Raw genomic sequence first — 18,915 nt, 5'->3', positions numbered from 1 at the left:
CTCAGCTGAGAAGTAGATACACTTATCGGTCTGGAGTCGTACCGTTAATACTGGCGTCCTGCTAAAGCTGCTCTCAGGCACTGTGCTGTACCCAGATGTGTGGAAACACTTTACAACGTACAATACAACAAGCAAACTGCCATTTAATTATTGAATCAATGCAATGTTTCAGTATAAAAGCATGTTTTATTATTTTTCTTTTTACAATGTATTGGGTAATACAATAGGCTCTGCAACCCTTCCAAACCCACCTCAGATACTTACCGATAACAGATTTTTACCTTTCCTTAGCCGTTCCACTGACTAAATGCTTAATAAAAGGTTCACTAAATAAACATGAACTCTATAAAATATTTATAGAGCTTATCTGGCACCTAAGTTAGCATAGTGCAGCAGCTATACTCCATCACAATATGACTGCTGTACTAATTGTGCCAAGCCCTATCGACCATAGATAATGCAAACGGCTCAATAAAGGGGAGCACTATATTCCCAATTGACAGAAATTAAAACACAATAAAACATATTGAAGTTTTAACTTATGATCTATCCTCTGGATAGATCATCAGCATCTGACCGCCGGGGGTCCGACACCCGGGACCACCGCCGATCAGCTGACTGTTTACCGCCTGCCCAGTGACATCACGACTAGTATCAATGAGCTGGGCGGGGCTAAGCTCCATTCAAGTGAACAGAGCTTAGCCGTGCCCAGGCCAGTTGATACTAGTGGTGACGTCACTGGGCCTGCTGTAAACAGTGAGAAGGCTGCAGCGCTCCTGGAGCTGATCGGCGGGGGTCCCAGGTGTCGGACCCCCGCCAATCAGATGCTGATGATCTATCCAGAGGATAGATCAGTTAAAACAAACTGCAGAACCCCTTTAAAAGGAGCACTCAGACTATTTTATTATTCTATTTCTCTGGTCCTTAGAAACAGACATGATGTAAATTGTAGTGAAGGTAATCTTTTTACTGGTGACTATTCACTATTCACACTGGTCCTCCGCTGTGTCATGTGACCGACGCCGACTCTCCAGCTGACATGGTGTCTTATGTGTGGACAGGAAGTCAGTTTCTCTATTCATTCCTAGGAGTACCGAAGTTTCAGACGAACAGACAGACACCGGAGGAGACTTAGGATAACTGGCTCGCTGTCCACATATGAAAGCAAGTCATATTGGATGACAATGGCAACCAATCAGATTTCATCTTTCATTTTCTAAGGGAGCTCTGAAAATGAAAGATAGAATCTAATTGGTTGTTATGAGCAACTGAGCCAATTTTCCTTTACACCAGTTTTGATAAATCTCCCCTGCAGTATCAGTTGGAGAGTAAGAGTCTTGGTCACAAAGCCAAGGACCCTATATACAGTCACAGGTAAAAAGATTACCTCCACTACAATTAACACTTTGTATCTTTTTAAGGGTACTTTCACACTTGTGGCAGAGGATTCCGGCAGGCAGTTCCGGCGACGGCAATCCGGACGCAAACTGATGGCATTTGTCAGACTGATCCGGATGTGTCTGACAAGTGCATTGAAATACCGGAGCTCTCTTTCCGGTTGTCATCTGGAAAAACAGATCCGGTATTAATTTTGTTTGCATTTTTAAAGGTCTGCGCATTCCGGCTAGTGATCGGAATTTTTGGCCGGAGAGAAAACTGCAGCATGCTGCGGTATTTTCTCCGGCCAAAAAAACGTAAGGGACTGAACTGATGCATCCTGAACGGAATGCTCTCCATTCAGAATGCATTAGGATAAAACTGATCAGCTCAAGTCCTGCAAGCTGGTTTCTGTTCCTCCATCTTCCAGTTCCAGACTTGTTTTCCTGCAGCCAGGTATAGATACTACTCCACTGAAGCCAGTCACTGGCTGCAGCGGCACACAAGACCATGTCCATACCCAGACGGAAGAAAACAAGGCAAGGAGCAGAAGATGGAGGAATGAAAGCCAACATGCAACAGCTAAGCATGAATCTTTCAGAGGTGATGCAAGCCCGGGGCCTTCAGTTAATTATTTCTTGAAGAAAAAAAAAACATTTAAAAGTATACAATTACAAAACACAAATAGAAATAAATTAATCATGATAGGCACTGACATATTCCATTTTCCTTCTCATAGTAGACAAACACTAAATTACTATAGGCCATCATCTTATGGAGGGGGGGGGGGGGGGGGGAGGTGAAAAAGAATGGATAATCACAATATTGTAACAGTGAACAGTCAGGAGTCAAGTGTGTTCACATAGTGACAATATCAACAAATTTAAAAAATGTAATCTGATATATACAATGGGGTATCTGCATTTATAGACTGGTGGTGGTGTGACCATGTCTCTGGAAGAAAAAAAAGATCTGTTCATCTAGTTGGTAAAAGGCACCTTTGTGTCAAAATTGTTAATGACCAAGAGTTAAGTCAGTTTCAAGTCATCTGAAACTGTAGCCCAAATACTTTGTGGATTGAGGTATTATTCAGGTTTGCGAGCCACAAAAAATATACAGTCATAGAAGTATTTCATCATTGAAAAATGATTTACAGTGTATGTTGTCCTCACAGATTCTCTCTCCACCTGGGAAGACAAAAGATAAGGGGGTAGGTTAAAGGCTATGGACACTCTTGGAGCATTTTATTTACTAAAACACATGTATTTTTGGCTAGAAATCACTTTTGCATTTGGGTTTTAGAAAAAAAATTGAACCGCTTGTCTTTTGCATCCTGCGTGTATTCTCAAATTGCAGGCTGCTCAGTCCCATTCAGTGTGAAATCCATCAGAGGAGTCCTCTAATGGCTCTGCCCATCTGCTCTTCTGAATAAAAACCTAAGCTTACACCTTTACGACCAAATAAACATATCAAAAGGGATATCATCATGAGAGCAAAGGAATGCAGACCAGACAGCCATCAGAAAGCTGAATAGAACTGAGCAGCCTGCAATGTAGGATAATAAACTGCAGGCGACAAATGGATGAAAATATTGTAAAACTGATTTTTAGTCAAAAATACTGTCAAATGTCTGTAAAAAAAATAAAAAGGAGCCCCAAAGGTGTCAGTTACATTGGGTAAATAGTCACAGGATATCCCCTTTAATAAATCAACCTGTACATCAACCAATACAAATGATTGCTTTAACATATTTTATGCTTGAAAATGTAATACAAAACTATACTGTGGTATGGTACTAGTGAAGAATAAAAACCTAGCTCCTGAGAATATTCTGCATCTCCACAAGAAATGTTATAAAGATTCTCCAAATACCTCAATAAGAAATCCATGCTGTATGATAACATTTTTCAGATCCTCATAACTCACTTCTATAGAAAGTTCATTTGCCAAGTTTTCAAAATGATACAAAAGTGGTCCTGAAAATAAAAAGAATAAGTCAAAACAGTGCCACAACCAGAAATGTATAAAGTGCTTTCAATAAAATCCCTGGTCACTTAAATGCCCCCATATTTATATCTTCTATTTCTGGGGCCTTTTGAAGGGAACCCGTCATGTTGAACATGGTGTCTGAGCTGCAGGCAGCAGGAGGAGCTGAGCAGATTGGTGTAAAGTTTTATGGGAAAAGATTCAGTATCAGATTGGAGCTAGGTGCCGGAAAATCACTCATTTATATTCCTGCTCATTCTGAGCTTTGAAGTTTATTAGGGTACTTTCACACCAGCGTTATTCTTTTCCGGCACAGAGTTCCGTCATAGGGGCTCAATACCGGAAAAGAACCGATCAGGCATATCCCCATGCATTCTAAATGGAGAGCAATCAGTTCAGGATGCATCAGGGTGTCTTTAGTTCAGTCACTGAACAGCGTTTTGGACGGAGGAAATACTTATAATACTTCTCTCCGTCCAAAAATACCGCAATGCCGGATCCGTCCTTCCTTGCAATGCATTTGTAAGATGGATCCGCATCCGGGTCTGTCTACAAATGCTGTCTGTTTGCATGCATATTTCCAAATCCATTCTGCACCCCAGCTCCAGATTGCGAACCCATTCAAGTAAATGGGTCCGCATCCGTGATGCGGGGAGCACACGGCCGGTGCCCGCATATTGTGGACCCGCTGTTTGCGGGACGCAATACGGCCATGGCCGGGCAACGGCCGTGTGCATGAGGCCTAAGGCAGAGAGGATATCCCTGTAACGTCACATACAGGAGTCATATAAAAGGGCTCGAGGTCAGGATCAATATATGTTACTACAAACTAATAAAAACAAAAAAGAAAAAAAGATGTACTTTTTCTTTCCAGTTTAGTCGGATGCAATCAAGGCCTCTGTAAAGAAGAATTGGCACATAATAGCAAGTGATCCCCAGATAAAAGAGGTAGCTAATCAGTCTTCACTGGTTAGTTTTAGACGCAGTAAGAACCTGCGAGATTTGCTAGTGAAGGGTACAGTAGGTTTGAGAGACAGAAACAGGGACTTAACTGGCTAAGACGTATGATGCAGGAGGGTAATCAGCGTTGTGGCCAGTGTAGTTTTTGCAGCAATTTATTAAAGGGATCATATGTAAGATTGGGCAATAGTGAATTCTTTTTAAAAGGAGTTTTTTTACCTGTAAGACTAACTATGTAGTGTATGCTATTATATGCACATGTGGTTTATACTATATAGGGAAAACAGTCAGGGCGATGCAGGTTTTCTTTGGCAAGTATGCACGCTTACTTAGAACTAAGCTGGGAGCACCAAGATTGATTGACCACATGTGCGAGCAACATGGAGGCGATATTGGCCAAATGCGGCTCTGCGTTTTTTTTCCGTTTACAACAGGTAACAAAAGAAGATAGAGAAAAAAAAATGTTATTGTAAAAGGATGCAGAAATGATCATTAAAAACCGGGGTCTTGGGCCCTCTAGGGTTAAACGACAGGAATGACCTTAGTGTGTTTTTATGAAATAAGGGAGCGCAATACTGTAAGGTTAGGGTGAAATTCGGTGGTCTCTCAGGTACACATTTTTATCCTTGTTTTTAGTGCTATGATTTGTATCATGTGGTTCATTAGGTGCCTTTAGGGGGCGTGCCACAGTTTGTGTGGGAAGGCCAGGCGAAGTGCAGGTATGCACGAAACGGCCGTCGCCTAGATGTCCATGGCCATGTTTATCTAACCCGCAGAAAGCAAGACGATTTTTACTCCCGGGTGAGTGCCAGGTTATGCTCTACTACACATTGAGCTCAGAAAGAGGAAGGAGAGCTCGCACGAGCATCGCCTCCTCTTCAAACAGCTGATCGGCGGGGGTACGGGGAGTCGGATCCCTGCCGATCTGATATTGAAAACCTCTCCTCAGGATAGGTCAACAATTTAAACCCCCTCACACAACCCCTTTAAATGAATGAAATACAAGTGTTACTGAATCTTTTCCCACAAAACTATATACAGTCCTGATCAAAAGTTTAAGACCACTTGAAAAATGGAAAAAAAAAATCATATTTTACATTGTTGGATCTTAACAAGGTTCCAAGAAGAGCTTCAACATGCAACAAGAAGAAATGAGAGTGAGACAACATTTTTTGAGCATTCAATTTAATGAAAATAACGATTAAACTGAAACCGGCTGTTTCTCAGCTGATCAAATGTTTAGGACCACATGCCTTTAACCTGCTTAAAACCGCCGTACGCAGGATTGCGTCTTTGCGGCGGTCCTGTTACTCTGGGTGGACGCGCCGGTGCGTCCTCTCACGAGACGCGAGATTTCGGACAAAGCCGGCCCGCGCATGGCGGTCCGGCAAAATTTAAAAGACAAGTTCGTCATCAACCTGCCAGCCAATGATAGTCGCTGGCAGGTTGACGATTTTCAAAAAATCGAATCAGAAGCCATCTAACACATTATATTTATAAATACACTGCTCAAAAAAATAAAGGGAACACAAAAATAACACATCCTAGATCTGAATTAATTAAATATTCTTCAGAAATACTTTGTTCTTTACATAGTTGAATGTGCTGACAACAAAACCACACAAAAATTAAAAAATGGAAATCAAATTTTTCAACCCATGGAGGTCTGGATTTGGAGTCACACTCAAAATGAAAGTGGAAAAACACACTACAGGCTGATCCAACTTTGATGTAATGTCCTTAAAACAAGTCAAAATGAGGCTCAGTAGTGTGTGTGGCCTCCACGTGCCTGTATGACCTCCCTACAACGCCTGTGCATGCTCCTGATGAGGTGGCGGACGGTCTCCTGAGGGATCTCCTCCCAGACCTGGACTAAAGCATCTGCCAACTCCTGGACAGTCTGTGGTGCAACGTGACGTTGGTGGATAGAGCGAGACATGATGTCCCAGATGTGCTCAATTGGATTCAGGTCTGGGGAACGGCCGGGCCAGTCCATAGCATCAATGCCTTCGTCTTGCAGGAACTGCTGACACACTTCAGCCACATGAGGTCTAGCATTGTCTTGCATTAGGAGGAACCCAGGGCCAACCGCACCAGCATATGGTCTCACAAGGGGTCTGAGGATCTCATCTCGGTACCTAATGGCAGTCAGGCTACCTCTGGCGAGCACATGGAGGGCTGTGCGACCCTCCAAAGAAATGCCACCCCACACCATTACTGACCCAATGCCAAACCGGTCATGCTGGAGGATGTTGCAGGCAGCAGAACGTTCTCCACGGCGTCTCTAGACTCTGCCACGTCTGTCACATGTGCTCAGTGTGAACCTGCTTTCTTCTGTGAAGAGCACAGGGCACCAGTGGCGAATTTGCCAATCTTGGTGTTCTCTGGCAAATGCCAAACGTCCTGCACGGTGTTGGGCTGTAAGCACAACCCTCACCTGTGGACGTCGGGCCCTCATATCACCCTCATGGGGTCTGTCTCTGACCGTTTGAGCAGACACATGCATATTTGTGGCCTGCTGGAGGTCATTTTGCAGGGCTCTGGCAGTGCTCCTCCTGTTCCTCCTTGCACAAAGGCGGAGGTAGCGGTCCTGCTGCTGGGTTGTTGCCCTCCTACGGCCTCCTCCACGTCTCCTGATGTACTGGCCTGTCTCCTGGTAGCGCCTCCATGCTCTGGACACTACGCTGACAGACACAGCAAACCTTCTTGCCATAGCTCGCATTGATGTGCCATCCTGGATAAGCTGCACTACCTGAGCCACTTGTGTGGGTTGTAGACTCCGTCTCATGCCACCACTAGAGTGAAAGCACCGCCAGCATTCAAAAGTTACCAAAACATCAGCCAGGAAGCATAGGAACTGAGAAGTGGTCTGTTGTCGCCACCTGCAGAACCACTCCTTTATTGGGGGTGTCTTGCTAATTGCCTATAATTTCCACCTATTGTCTATCCCATTTGCACAACAGCATGTGAAATTGATTGTCACTCAGTGTTGCTTCCTAAGTGGACAGTTTGATTTCACAGAAGTGTGATTGACTTGGAGTTACATTGTGTTGTTTAAGTGTTCCCTTTATTTTTTTGAGCAGTGTATAATGTGTTAAATGGCTTCTGTGCTCCTCTGCTGGTCCTTTTCGTCGGTTGGTTCCAGCAGAGGAGCAGACATCACTGTGAGTACCCACCAACACCACACTTAGCCCCCAGATCACCCTCCATCACCCCAATTAACCCCTTGATCGCCCCTGTCAGTCACCTAGTGAAAGGGAAAAAAGTGATCAGTGTAAACTGTCACTTTTTTTTTTTTTCACTGGTATTGATTTATAGTTTTAGGATAGTTTAGGCCCCTTGGTTAGGTAGTTTAGCGTCAGTTAGCGCCCAGCCCACCGCAGTCACTGATTAGCGTATCGCTAATCAGCATTTGTACTTTTATAGTATCTGTAAGTGATCAAAACTGATCACAGTCAGATCTATAATTGTATTAGTGTCACCCTAGCTCGCCCTCCACCCAAAACGCAGTGTTTGCCCGATCAGGCCTGATCGGTCGCCCACACGTGCGTTCACCTACGCCCGCCCCGTCGCAGTGACAAATTTTTTTTAGTTTTTTGATCACTGCACAATCACTTTACAAGCGCTGCGGCGATAAAAAAATCAGTTTTGATATTTTTTATCAATCGCAGCGGCCTCCGGTACTTCGCTATCCTCCCCGTTGTAAGACAGGCTTGCTTTTTTTCTTGGGTAGTCTCAGGGAATACCCCTAAATTTAGTAGTCCAAAATGTCAAACAGGGGGTATTCTTCTGAAGAGGCCTACAGGATTCTGACCCAGTCGGATGAGGAATGGGAACCCTCATCTGATGAATCTAGCGGGTCAGAATATGAACCTGTAGAAAGCAGTGGCAGTCTGACCCAAAGTTCGGACGAGGAGGTTGAGGTCCCTGATAGCACCAGGCGTACCCGGCCTCTTGTTGCTAGACCACAGGTTGCGCAGGATCCGTTTCAAGGGCAGCAGAGTGGGGCTGGCGCTGTCGGATTACGTGGTGAGGCATACACCAGCAGCGCAGCCCATCCTGGACCTAGTACCAGCACTGCCGTACAACATGGTGAAGTGGCGAGCACCAGAAGGGCAGTTGAAGCTGGTACGGTGGCACGTGCAGTAGTTACCCCGTTGCAGCCACCGCAAAGACAGGCCCGTAGAGCCCCTAGAATCCCTGAGGTGCTGGCAAAACCTGATTGGCAGTCCCCAACTTCAGCCGCACCATTAGTTCCCCCTTTCACCGCCCAGTCTGGAGTTCGGGTTGAGACAGCTCAGATCGGTTTGGCCCTGGGATTTTTTGAGCTGTTCTTGACTGCGGAGCTCTTGGACTCTCGGTATGCCACTCAATTTACAGCCGCCAAGCCGGGAAGCTCTTATGCCCAGTCTTTCCGGTGGAAACCAGTCCAAGTTTCCGAATGAAAAAATTTTCTGGGCCTTCTCCTGAACATGGGTCTAACCAAAAAGCATGAATTGCGGTCATATTGGTCCACGAACCCGATTCATCACATGCCCATGTTCTCTGCTGCTATGTCCAGGACACGTTTTGAGACCATCCTGCATTTCCTGCACTTTAGCGACAACACAACCTCCCGTCCCAGATGCCACCCAGCTTTTGACCGGCTCCACAAAATTCGGCCCCTCATAGACCACTTCAACCAGAAATTTCCAGATTTGTATACCCCTGAGCAAAACATCTGCGTAGAGGAGTCCCTAATACATTTTACCGGGCGCCTTGGCTTTAAACAATACATCCCAAGCAAGCGCGCCTGGTATGGGGTCAAATTGTATAAGCTCTGTGAAAGGGCCACAGGCTACACCCACAAATTTCGGATCTATGAGGGAAAAGATCAGACCCTGGAGCCGGTCGGTTGCCCTGACTACCTGGGGAGCAGTGGGAAGACAGTCTGGGACTTGGTGTCACCCTTATTTGGCAAGGGGTACCATCTTTATGTGGACAATTTTTACACAAGTGTGCCCCTCTTCAGGCATTTGTTCCTAGAACAGATTGGCTGCTGTGGCACCGCGCGACCTAGTCGCCGGGGCTTCCCCCAACGGCTCGTTACCACCCGTCTTGCAAGGGGGGGGAGAGGGCTGCCTTGTGTAACAAAGAACTGCTTGCGGTGAAATGGAGACAAGCGTGACGTTTACATGCTCTCCTCCATTCACGCAGACACGACAATCCAAATTGAACGGGCAACAAGTGTCATTGAAAAGCCCCTCTGTGTCCACGACTATAATGCGCTCATGGGAGGGGTGGACTTCAATGACCAGATGTTGGCTCCCTATTTAGTTTCCCGACGCACCAGACGCTGGTATAAGAAGGTGTCTGTATATTTAATTCAATTGGCTGCATATAATAGTTTTGTTCTCTACAGTAAGGCTGGGAGAACAGGATCCTTCCTCAAATTTCAGGAAGAGATCATCGCGAACCTCCTGTATCCAGGAGGTTCCGTGGCCCCAACCACCAGTGTAGTGAGCCGTCTACACGAGCGACATTTCCCCAGTGTCGTTGCTGGTACCTCAAACCAACCGCCACCCCGAAAAAAATGTCGTGTCTGTAGCAGGAGTGGAATAAGGCGTGACACCCACTATTTCTGTCCTGACTGCCCTGACCACCCTGCCCTATGCTTTGGAGAGTGTTTCCGGAAGTACCACACACAGGTACACTTAGCATAGGGATTGCATCTCACAGGACAGGCACACAGGGCTATTAGGGCCCTTTCTCTCACAGCTGCTGCAAACCTCTCCTTTCACCTGGGATAAAGTGCATAATGTACTTCGCCACATCTTTGGGCGATTTGCGCTTTGCACATTGTCCCATGGGGAAGGAGAGGTTTGTCCTATAAAGGTAAAAAAAAAAAAAAAAAAACACCAGTAAGCAAAAAAGTTAACTTTCAGTTCAAAAAAAGTTTATATGTTCTGTTCAAAAGTTATTATAAAGTTAATACAATTTATTGCGTTGCGGCCTGTTTTTTTTTTTTTTGTTTTGTTTTTTTTACTTTCCAGGCGGACCAACCGATCGACTAGCTGCAGCACTGATGTGCATTCTGACAGAAGCATTGCGCTGCTGTCAGATTACACACAAGTCGGTGTATGCGGCGCTGCAAGACGAGATTTCTCCTCCGCAGTAAAAGATACGTTTGCCGAGGCATATGAGCTGAGGAGGCGGCGGTGTTCATATGCTTTGGCAAACACTTTGTATATATAAAAAAAATAAAAAAATAAAATCCCGGCAATGATTTATTCATCCAGATCGATTGATGTGAATGGAGAAATCTGGTTTGCCAGGGCATACGGGCTAAGTGGGTATGGATGTTGGGCGGAGCTCCTATGTCCTGGCAGACGCCTTTCCCCTCTTTTTTTTTTGGCAGAGATTTTTTCATCCACATTGATCGATGTGAATGAAGAAATCTGTGCCGTTCACTTTTTCTTTCAGCCCACAGGCTGAACGAAAAAAAAATCTCATTACCTGTATGCTCAATATAAGGAGAATAGCAGAAACTCCTAATGCTGGCCATACATATAATGATTGCGGAGACCCTCAAATGCCAGGGCAGTACAAACACCCCACAAATGACTCCATTTTGGAAAGAAGACACCCCAAGGTATTCACTGAGGGGCATATTGAGTCCATGGAAGATTGAAATTTTTGTCCCAAGTTAGCGGAAAGGGAGACTTTGTGAGAAAAAAATAAAAATATCAATTTCCGCTAACTTGTGCCAAAAAAAAAACAACATATTAACTCGCCATGCCCCTCATTGAATACCTTGGGGTGTCTTCTTTCCAAAATGGGGTCACATGTGGGGTATTTATACTGCCCTGGCATTTTAGGGGCCCTAAAGCGTGAGAAGAAGTCTGGGATCCAAATGTCTAAAAATGCCCTCCTAAAAGGAATGTGGGCCCCTTTGCGCATCTAGGCTGCAAAAAAGTGTCACACATGTGGTATCGCCGTACTCAGGAGAAGTTGGGCAATGTGTTTTGGGGTGTCATTTTACATATACCCATGCTGGGTGAGAGAAATATCTTGGCAAAAGACAACTTTTCCCATTTTTTTATTCAAAGTTGGCATTTGACCAAGATATTTATCTCACCCAGCATGGGTATATGTAAAATGACACCCCAAAACACATTACCCAACTTCTCCTGAGTACGGCAATACCACATGTGTGACACTTTTTTGCAGCCTAGTTGAGCTAAGGGGCCCACATTCCAAAGAGCACCTTTAGGATTTCACCGGCTATTTTTTACAGATTTTGATTTCAAACTACTTACCACACATTAGGGCCCCTAGAATGCCAGGGCAGTATAACTACCCCACAAGTGACCCCATTTTGGAAAGAGGACATCCCAAGGTATTTCGTGATGGGCATAGTGAGTTCATGGAAGTTTTTATTTTTTGTCACAAGTTAGTGGAATATGAGACTTTGTAAGAAAAAAATAAAAATAAATAATCATTTTCCGCTATCTTGTGACAAAAAATAAAAAGTTCTATGAACTCACTATGCCCATCAGCGAATACCTTAGGGTGTCTACTTTCCGAAATGGGGTCATTTGTGGGGTTTTTCTACTGTCTGGGCATTGAAGAACCTCAGGAAACATGACAGGTGCTCAGAAAGTCAGAGCTGCTTCAAAAAGCGGAAATTCACATTTTTGTACCATAGTTTGTAAACGCTATAACTTTTACCCAAATTTTTTTTTTTATCAAGGACATGTAGAACAATCAATTTAGAGAAAAATTTATATATGGATGTCGTTTTTTTTGCAAAATTTTACAACTGAAAAATTTCATTTTTTTGCAAAAAAATCATAAAATTTCGATTAATAACAAAAAAAGTAAAAATGTCAGCAGCAATGAAATACCACCAAATGAAAGCTCTATTAGTGAGAAGAAAAGGAGGTAAAATTCATTTGGGTGGTAAGTTGCATGACCGAGCAATAAACGGTGAAAGTAGTGTAGGTCAGAAGTGTAAAAAGTGGCCTGGTCATTAGGGGTGTTTAAGCTAGGGGGGCTGAGGTGGTTAAAAGGCCAAATCTGTGCAAAGATGTGGATTCATTGTCATTTTCTGTCAGGTAGTCACACGTTGTGATGGCAAAGGCAAAAAACTGTCCCTTTTTGAACGTGGTCGGGTTGTTGAACTGCATAAGCAGGGTCTCTCACAGCGCGCCATCGCTGCTGAGGTGGGACGCAGTAAGACAGTCATTTGGAATTTCTTAAATGATCCTGAGGGTTATGGAACAAAAAAGTAAAGTGGAAGACCCCAAAAAATTTCATTAGCACTGAGCCAAAGGATCCAGTTGGCTGTCCATCAAGACACTGGACGATCCTCGACCCAAATTAAGGCCCTTACTGGTGCTGACTGCAGCCCCATAACCATCACACGGCATCTGAGACTGAAGGGCTTTAAAAACAAAAAACGCCTTCAAAAGACCTCGTCTCCTTGAACGCCACAGAACTGCTCGTTTGGACTTTGCAAGAGAGCACCAAACATTAGACATTCAAAGGTAGAAGAAAGTTTTATTTTCTGATGAGAAAAAAATTGAACCTTGATGGTCCTGATGGCTTCCAACGTTACTGGCATGACAAGCAGATCCCACCTGAGATGTTTTCTACGCGCCACAGTGGAGGGGGCGCCATAATGGTCTGGGATGCTTTTTCCTTCAGTGGAACAATGGAGCTTCAGGAAGTGCAGGGGCGTCAAACGTCAAATATGTCCAGATGTTGCAGAGAGCATTCATCATGACTGAGGGCCCTTGTCTGTGTGGTAACGACTGGGTTTTTCAACAGGACAACGCTATAGTACACAATGCCCGCAGGACAAGGGACTTCTTCCAGGAGAATAACATCACTCTTTTGGCCCATCCTGCGTGTTCCCCTGATCTAAATCCAATTGAGAACCTTTGGGGATGGATGGCAAGGGAAGTTTACAAAAATGGACAACAGTTCCAGACAGTAGATGGCCTTCGTGCGGCCGTCTTCAGCACTTGGAGAAATTGCATCAAGCATGCCGAAACGAATTTTGGAAGTGATAAACAATAACGGCGGAGCTACTCATTACAGAGTTCATGTTTGGAAGTTGGATTTCAGTTTTTTTTTGGGGGGGGTTTGGAGGTGTGGTCCTTAAATTTGGATAAGCTGAAAAACAGCCTGTTTCAGTTTATTCGTTGTTTTCATTAAATTGAATGCTCAAAAAATGTTTTGTCTCACTCCCATTTCTTCTTGTTGCATGTTGAAGCTCTTCTTGGAACCTTGTTAAGATCCAGCCATGCTAAATATGATTTTTTGCCATTTTCCAAGTGGTCTTAAACTTTTGATCAGGACTGTATCAGTCTGCTCAACTTCTCCTGCTCTATAACAGCGATCTGGAGTGCTGATCCCTGCTCTATAACATGCGGTCTGCATACTGAACAACTACTGCACAGCCTAGTATCAGAGAACATGGCACGCGCTGCTCTCAGCGTGCTCCATGTTCTCCTCAGCAGCACAGGGGAGAAGGAGTCTCTCCCTTCCTTCCCCCTGTGCCACCGCTGCTGCCAATAAGAAGAGAGAGCGGCGCAGGAGGGGAGGGGCTGTGGCCACTGCGCCACCAATGATGATAACTAACCCATTAATACAAATATAGGCGGCAGGTGCCAGCGGCAGAATCACATAGCCGGCTCCTGGCCTCTATGACAGGGTGCTTCCATCCGTGGTAGTTAACCCCTCAGGTGCCGCACCTGGGGAGTTAACTGCCATGGATCGCAGCGCCCTGTCAGAGGTCGGGTGCCAGCTATGTGATTCTGCCGCCGGCACCCACCTCCTGTATTTGTATTAAAAGGTTACTTCTATTCATTGGTGGCACAGTGCGCGCCCCCCCAATGTTAAAATCAATGGTGGCAGTGGCCACAGGGTCCCCTCCCCTCCTCTTAATCCTGGGGCTCCAATTGGTTACCATGGCAGCCAGGACGCTACTGAAGCCCTGGCTGCCATGGTAATCTCCCTGCTGCTGAGTGCACAAAGCACAGGGCAGCAGGGAGTGTGTGAACTCCTATTCATCCTGATAGAGCTCTATTGGGTGAATAGGACAAGGGATGAAAAGATTCCAGGTTCTAGCCCCTAAGGGGGGAAATAGTTATTATATAAAAAGTAAAAAATAAAAAAATAAAAACACCAAAATATTAAGTTTAAATCACCCCCTTTAAAAAATTTACATATAAAATATATAAACAATAAACAAACATATTACATATCATCACGGCAGAAAAAGTGCTAACTATTAATAAAGAAAAAAAAAAAAAAAAAAAGAAAACGGGTGATTCGCCATTTTTTAGTCACCTTGTCCCCCCAAAAAATAGGATAGGACTGTTCGATTATGGGTCGGACGTTCCATAAAATGCCGAATGCACGCGGCGTTTTTGGCGTTTTATTCTTTTTGCGTGGTATCGAATGCTATCGAGTATTGCAATACTTTTTTATGGTATCGAAACCGAATCAAAATTTTGGTATCGTGACAACCCTAGACATAACTATAAAAAAGTTATGGGGGTCAGAATGTCGCAATGATTTTTCAGTATTAAAATGCAAGAAAAACTATACATAAATGGTATCGCCAGATACAAACTGACCTGGAGAATGAAGAGCACAAGTCAGTTTTACCACATAGTGAAAGCTGTAAAAAATAAAACAAAACTGTGGCGGATTATATATATTTTTTTCCCCAATTGCACCCCATTTGGAATTTTTTTCCTGCTTCCCTCTACATCCTATCTAATATTAAAAGGTGGCAAAAGAAAATACTTGTCACGCAAAAAACAAACTCTCAAACGGCTATTTGAATGGAAAAAGTTATGGCTCTGGGAAGGCAGGGAACGAAAACGCAAAAACGGAAAATCAACACGTCAGGAAAGGGTTAAAGAACCAACTCTCTAAAAGACACTACATAGTCTCATTTGTTTCCATTTATTACAGAACCGGTAGATATCTTACCCAAATTAATCCAAATGCCTCCAGGTTTAAGGATTTTTCTAATAGTCTCAATGTAGTCAAGAATATTATGTGCCGTGTCTATAAAGAAGCATGTGGCCACACAGTCCCAAGAATCTGTTAAAACAGAAAGGTAACGCTTATAAAAAAAACGTATACTTACAACAGACCCTAACATGTTAATGTAATGATTTTTTTAAAGGGGTTGTCTCACCAAAGCCTGTAAGACAAATGTGACATCAGACGTTGGCCCCCTACCAAAGACCAGAACAGAAAGTCACTCTAAAGATTTTTCACACAACGGAGTCAGCTTCTTATTAAAGGGGGATTGTAAGCAATGATCTACTGAAAGAGGTTATTCCATGAAAGTATTCATCACCTACCCACAGGATAGGCGATAAATATCAGATCCCAGGTCTGTGAGTCTCCTCTCTGAATGCAACAGTAGTGTGCAAGTCGGTCCACTGCAAAAAAATTCACTTTAATGGGCAGACGGACCCCCTGTTATCCGATATCGCCTATTCTATGGATAGTTGATAAATGTTTTCCATGGAATAACCCTTTAAAGGGGTTGCACCACGGCCAATGTTTATCATCTATCCACAAGATATTGTCTTAGGGGTCAGAAACTAACTGATTCCTGCTGGTCTTTGCTTGATATACAGGAAAAGGCGGGAGATGGGCAGCACATCGCCCTGTGGAAACAGGATGTACTGCCGACAAACAATGAATCTGCGTGTCAATGAACAATCACAGTAGAAATTGTTGAGAGGGATGCATGTGAATGCAGCTAAGAAATCAGGCAATGATCAGGAATGAACTGTTCGCTCCTGATCATTACTTACTTGCATGTTGTGAATGGAAGTAAACAATGAATGTTCCTATTGAGTATCAACAAGCACCGATCTTAAAGGTTATGTACACCTTTGGGGGAATTTTTATTTATTTATTATTGAATTGTACTCATTTTGAATAATTTTTTTAATTGGTCTTTATTAAAAAATTTTAACCACTGTCTTTGTACAGCCTTAAGTTTATCTAGTAGCAGGATCTGAATTTTCACTGTGTTCCATCAGGCAGCTCAGCTGACAGGCTCCTCTCTGATCTCTGCCTTAAAAAATTTATATAGTCATTAAAGCTCAGTTTTTATCTTACTGATAAGGCCGAATGCACACGGCCGTGGTCCGCGGCCGAGAGCGGTCCGTGGTATGCCGGGCTGGATTCCTGTTCAGAGCAGGAGCGCACTGTGTCATTGGTTGCTATGACGCTGTGCGCTTCATGCCGCCGCTGCACTACAGTAATACACTCGTATGATCTATACGAGTGTATAACTGTAGTGCAGTGGCGGCATGAAGCGCACAACGTCATAGCAACCAATGACGCCGTGCGCTCCTGCTCTGAACAGGAATCCAGCCCGGCATACCACGGACCGCTCTCGGCCGCGGACCACGGCCGTGTGCATTCGGCCTAAGAATGTGGCTTAAATAAGTGTTTATCACCTTTTAGTAATTTAGAGCTAAGGGTTATTAGATGACCAGAACAAAGTGAAAGTACAATTCACACAGCTAGATAAAAAGGTAAAAAGGGTTTTCCAGGATTTTTATACTGATGACTTATTCTCTGGATAGGTCATCATCAGTATCTAATCAGTAGGGGTCCGACAGCCGGGACACCTGCCAATCAGCTGTTTTGAGAAGGCAGCAGTTTTCCAAGCACAGTGCCGTAAACTGTATAGCGACTGTCAGCACCGCTGCCTTCTCAAACAGATGATCAGCGGGGGTCCCGGGTGTCAGACCCCCACTGATCAGATATCCAGAGGATCGGGTCATCAGTATAGAAATCCTGGAAAACCCCTTTAACCCTTTGTGACAGAACGGCTCAATATTTTTTTTTAATAAAGACCAATTGATATAATGAGTTTTAGCCCAAAACTAGTAAAATTCAATCATAACAAAAGTTGGGGTCAGACTCCCAGCATTCCCACCAATTATCAATCGGTCACATGGCCAAGGCACTGCTTAGTTCCATTTGAATGAATGGGGTTAATCTGCAATACCAAGCACAGCCGCTATACAATGGATGGCGCTGTGTTTGGTGAGCTGTGAGGAGACCGATGTGCTCCCCGGAGCGCTGCCTCCTCTTCAAACAGCTGATCGGCAGGGTTCCAGTTATCAGACCACCACCGATTAGACACTGATGACCTAGCCTGAGAACAGGTCATCAATATTAAACTCCCCCACAAACTGATACAGACAGCGTACTGTAAAATCAAATAACATCACAATATAAAGAATACCTTTACTTGGGGAAGCCAGAGAAAACCTTTAGGTCATTTGAAGGCTGTAACATAGGCTGAATATTAAAATAAATTATTTAATCCATGGTAATGAATGAAATTCGTAAAAATAAACTATACAGAAAGGGAGGAATCATTGCATTCCGGGACCAGATCACCGTTACTCACTGTTCTCTGTATAGATTTCCTGGAAGTCTCCTGCGGTCATGGAAAAATTGGGATTGTATGGAAGATCGTGAGGATTGACATCGGGAAAGTATACAGGTCTTACTTGATCTACTGATTTCATGTTGTTGCTAAACTGGTGGATCCAAGGATAAAGTTTAAAAGCATTAATCTGGGAACATCTGCAACATATCAAAAAGGAAAACAATTCATAGAAAACCATTAACAAAATAAAGCCCATGATAAATACTGTTGTGAGACTTCTCACTAAAGTCACAGCTATAATCGTGAAGTCTGTCCGCTAATGCCATCGCTCAATCCCAGTTGTTTGCCGGTAGCATATTGTGATTACACACCCCATCTGCCGCAAACGATGATTTTTAAATTAAGCTTAAAAATCTGGATTGCCCGATGAACGAGTGTTTTCTCCTTCATCGGGTAATCAGCGGCATTTGACCAGCGTAATACAGGCTTTAGGTTGGTTTACATCTTGTATGTATCCTGCACTTCCTGTTGCTGTATCCAAATAAACCCATGGTGTTTGTAGCTCCTTCTAACCAGTTACATAGACACTGCCCCTGTTGACACAATCATGGACATGGTCATGTCACCACAGTCCGGAAACGGAGGATAGGAGCAATAAAGGTAAAATAAATACATTACAAAATGACAGCTGCCTTTATAAATGATTATTCTAACGTGTAACTGTTGTTTCGGTCTAAACAGTCTTCTCATCAGGAATGAGAGGCAGGCTCTGTATGTTACACACAGGCATCTTCAGCGCTCAGTAAAACTGAAGACAGACTCTCATTAACAATGCTTTTAGAGCTTTCCCAAGGGCTCATGTCGACGGGCATAATGGCTCAGTGCCCGTATTGTGGACCGCAAATGGCCGGTCCGCAATATACGGACACTAGCCATGTGCACTCCATGGTGCAGATGCGGACCTATTGACTTGAATGGGTCCTCAATCCACAACATAACACTGAAGATAGGAAATCACTTATATTTTGCGGAACGGAGGCACGGATTGGAAGAACTACGAAGTGCTTCCCATCCGTGCCTCCACAACGCAAAAAGATAGAACATGTTCCATCTTTGGCAGTATGTTGCGGATCGCAGACCCGTTCCAAGTCAATGGGTCC

At 44.0% G+C, this 18,915-nt stretch overlaps 1 protein-coding gene across 2 annotated transcripts in view; it reads right to left on the bottom strand.

The window, feature by feature from the left end:
* Positions 1 to 1,713: 1,713 nt before the first annotated feature.
* Positions 1,714 to 18,915, bottom strand: part of CARNMT1 (carnosine N-methyltransferase 1) — a 28,448-nt gene continuing 11,246 nt past the window's right edge. Inside the window, exons 5-8 of one of the 2 annotated variants that reach the window (XM_040417067.1) lie at positions 17,774 to 17,952; positions 15,313 to 15,426; positions 3,250 to 3,353; positions 1,714 to 2,564 (exon numbers count right to left, since the gene is read on the bottom strand). In XM_040417067.1, the coding sequence (XP_040273001.1) occupies positions 2,463 to 2,564; positions 3,250 to 3,353; positions 15,313 to 15,426; positions 17,774 to 17,952 (499 nt within the window). In that variant the 3' untranslated portion in view covers positions 1,714 to 2,462. The remainder of the gene's footprint in view (positions 2,565 to 3,249; positions 3,354 to 15,312; positions 15,427 to 17,773; positions 17,953 to 18,915) is intronic. The other variant, XM_040417066.1, reaches the window with a different exon arrangement.

This window comes from Bufo bufo, chromosome 2 (genome assembly GCF_905171765.1).
Source record: "Bufo bufo chromosome 2, aBufBuf1.1, whole genome shotgun sequence".
In the NCBI taxonomy this organism is placed as follows: Eukaryota; Metazoa; Chordata; class Amphibia; order Anura; family Bufonidae; genus Bufo; species Bufo bufo.
This window is presented reverse-complemented; position numbering and strand designations above follow the sequence as displayed.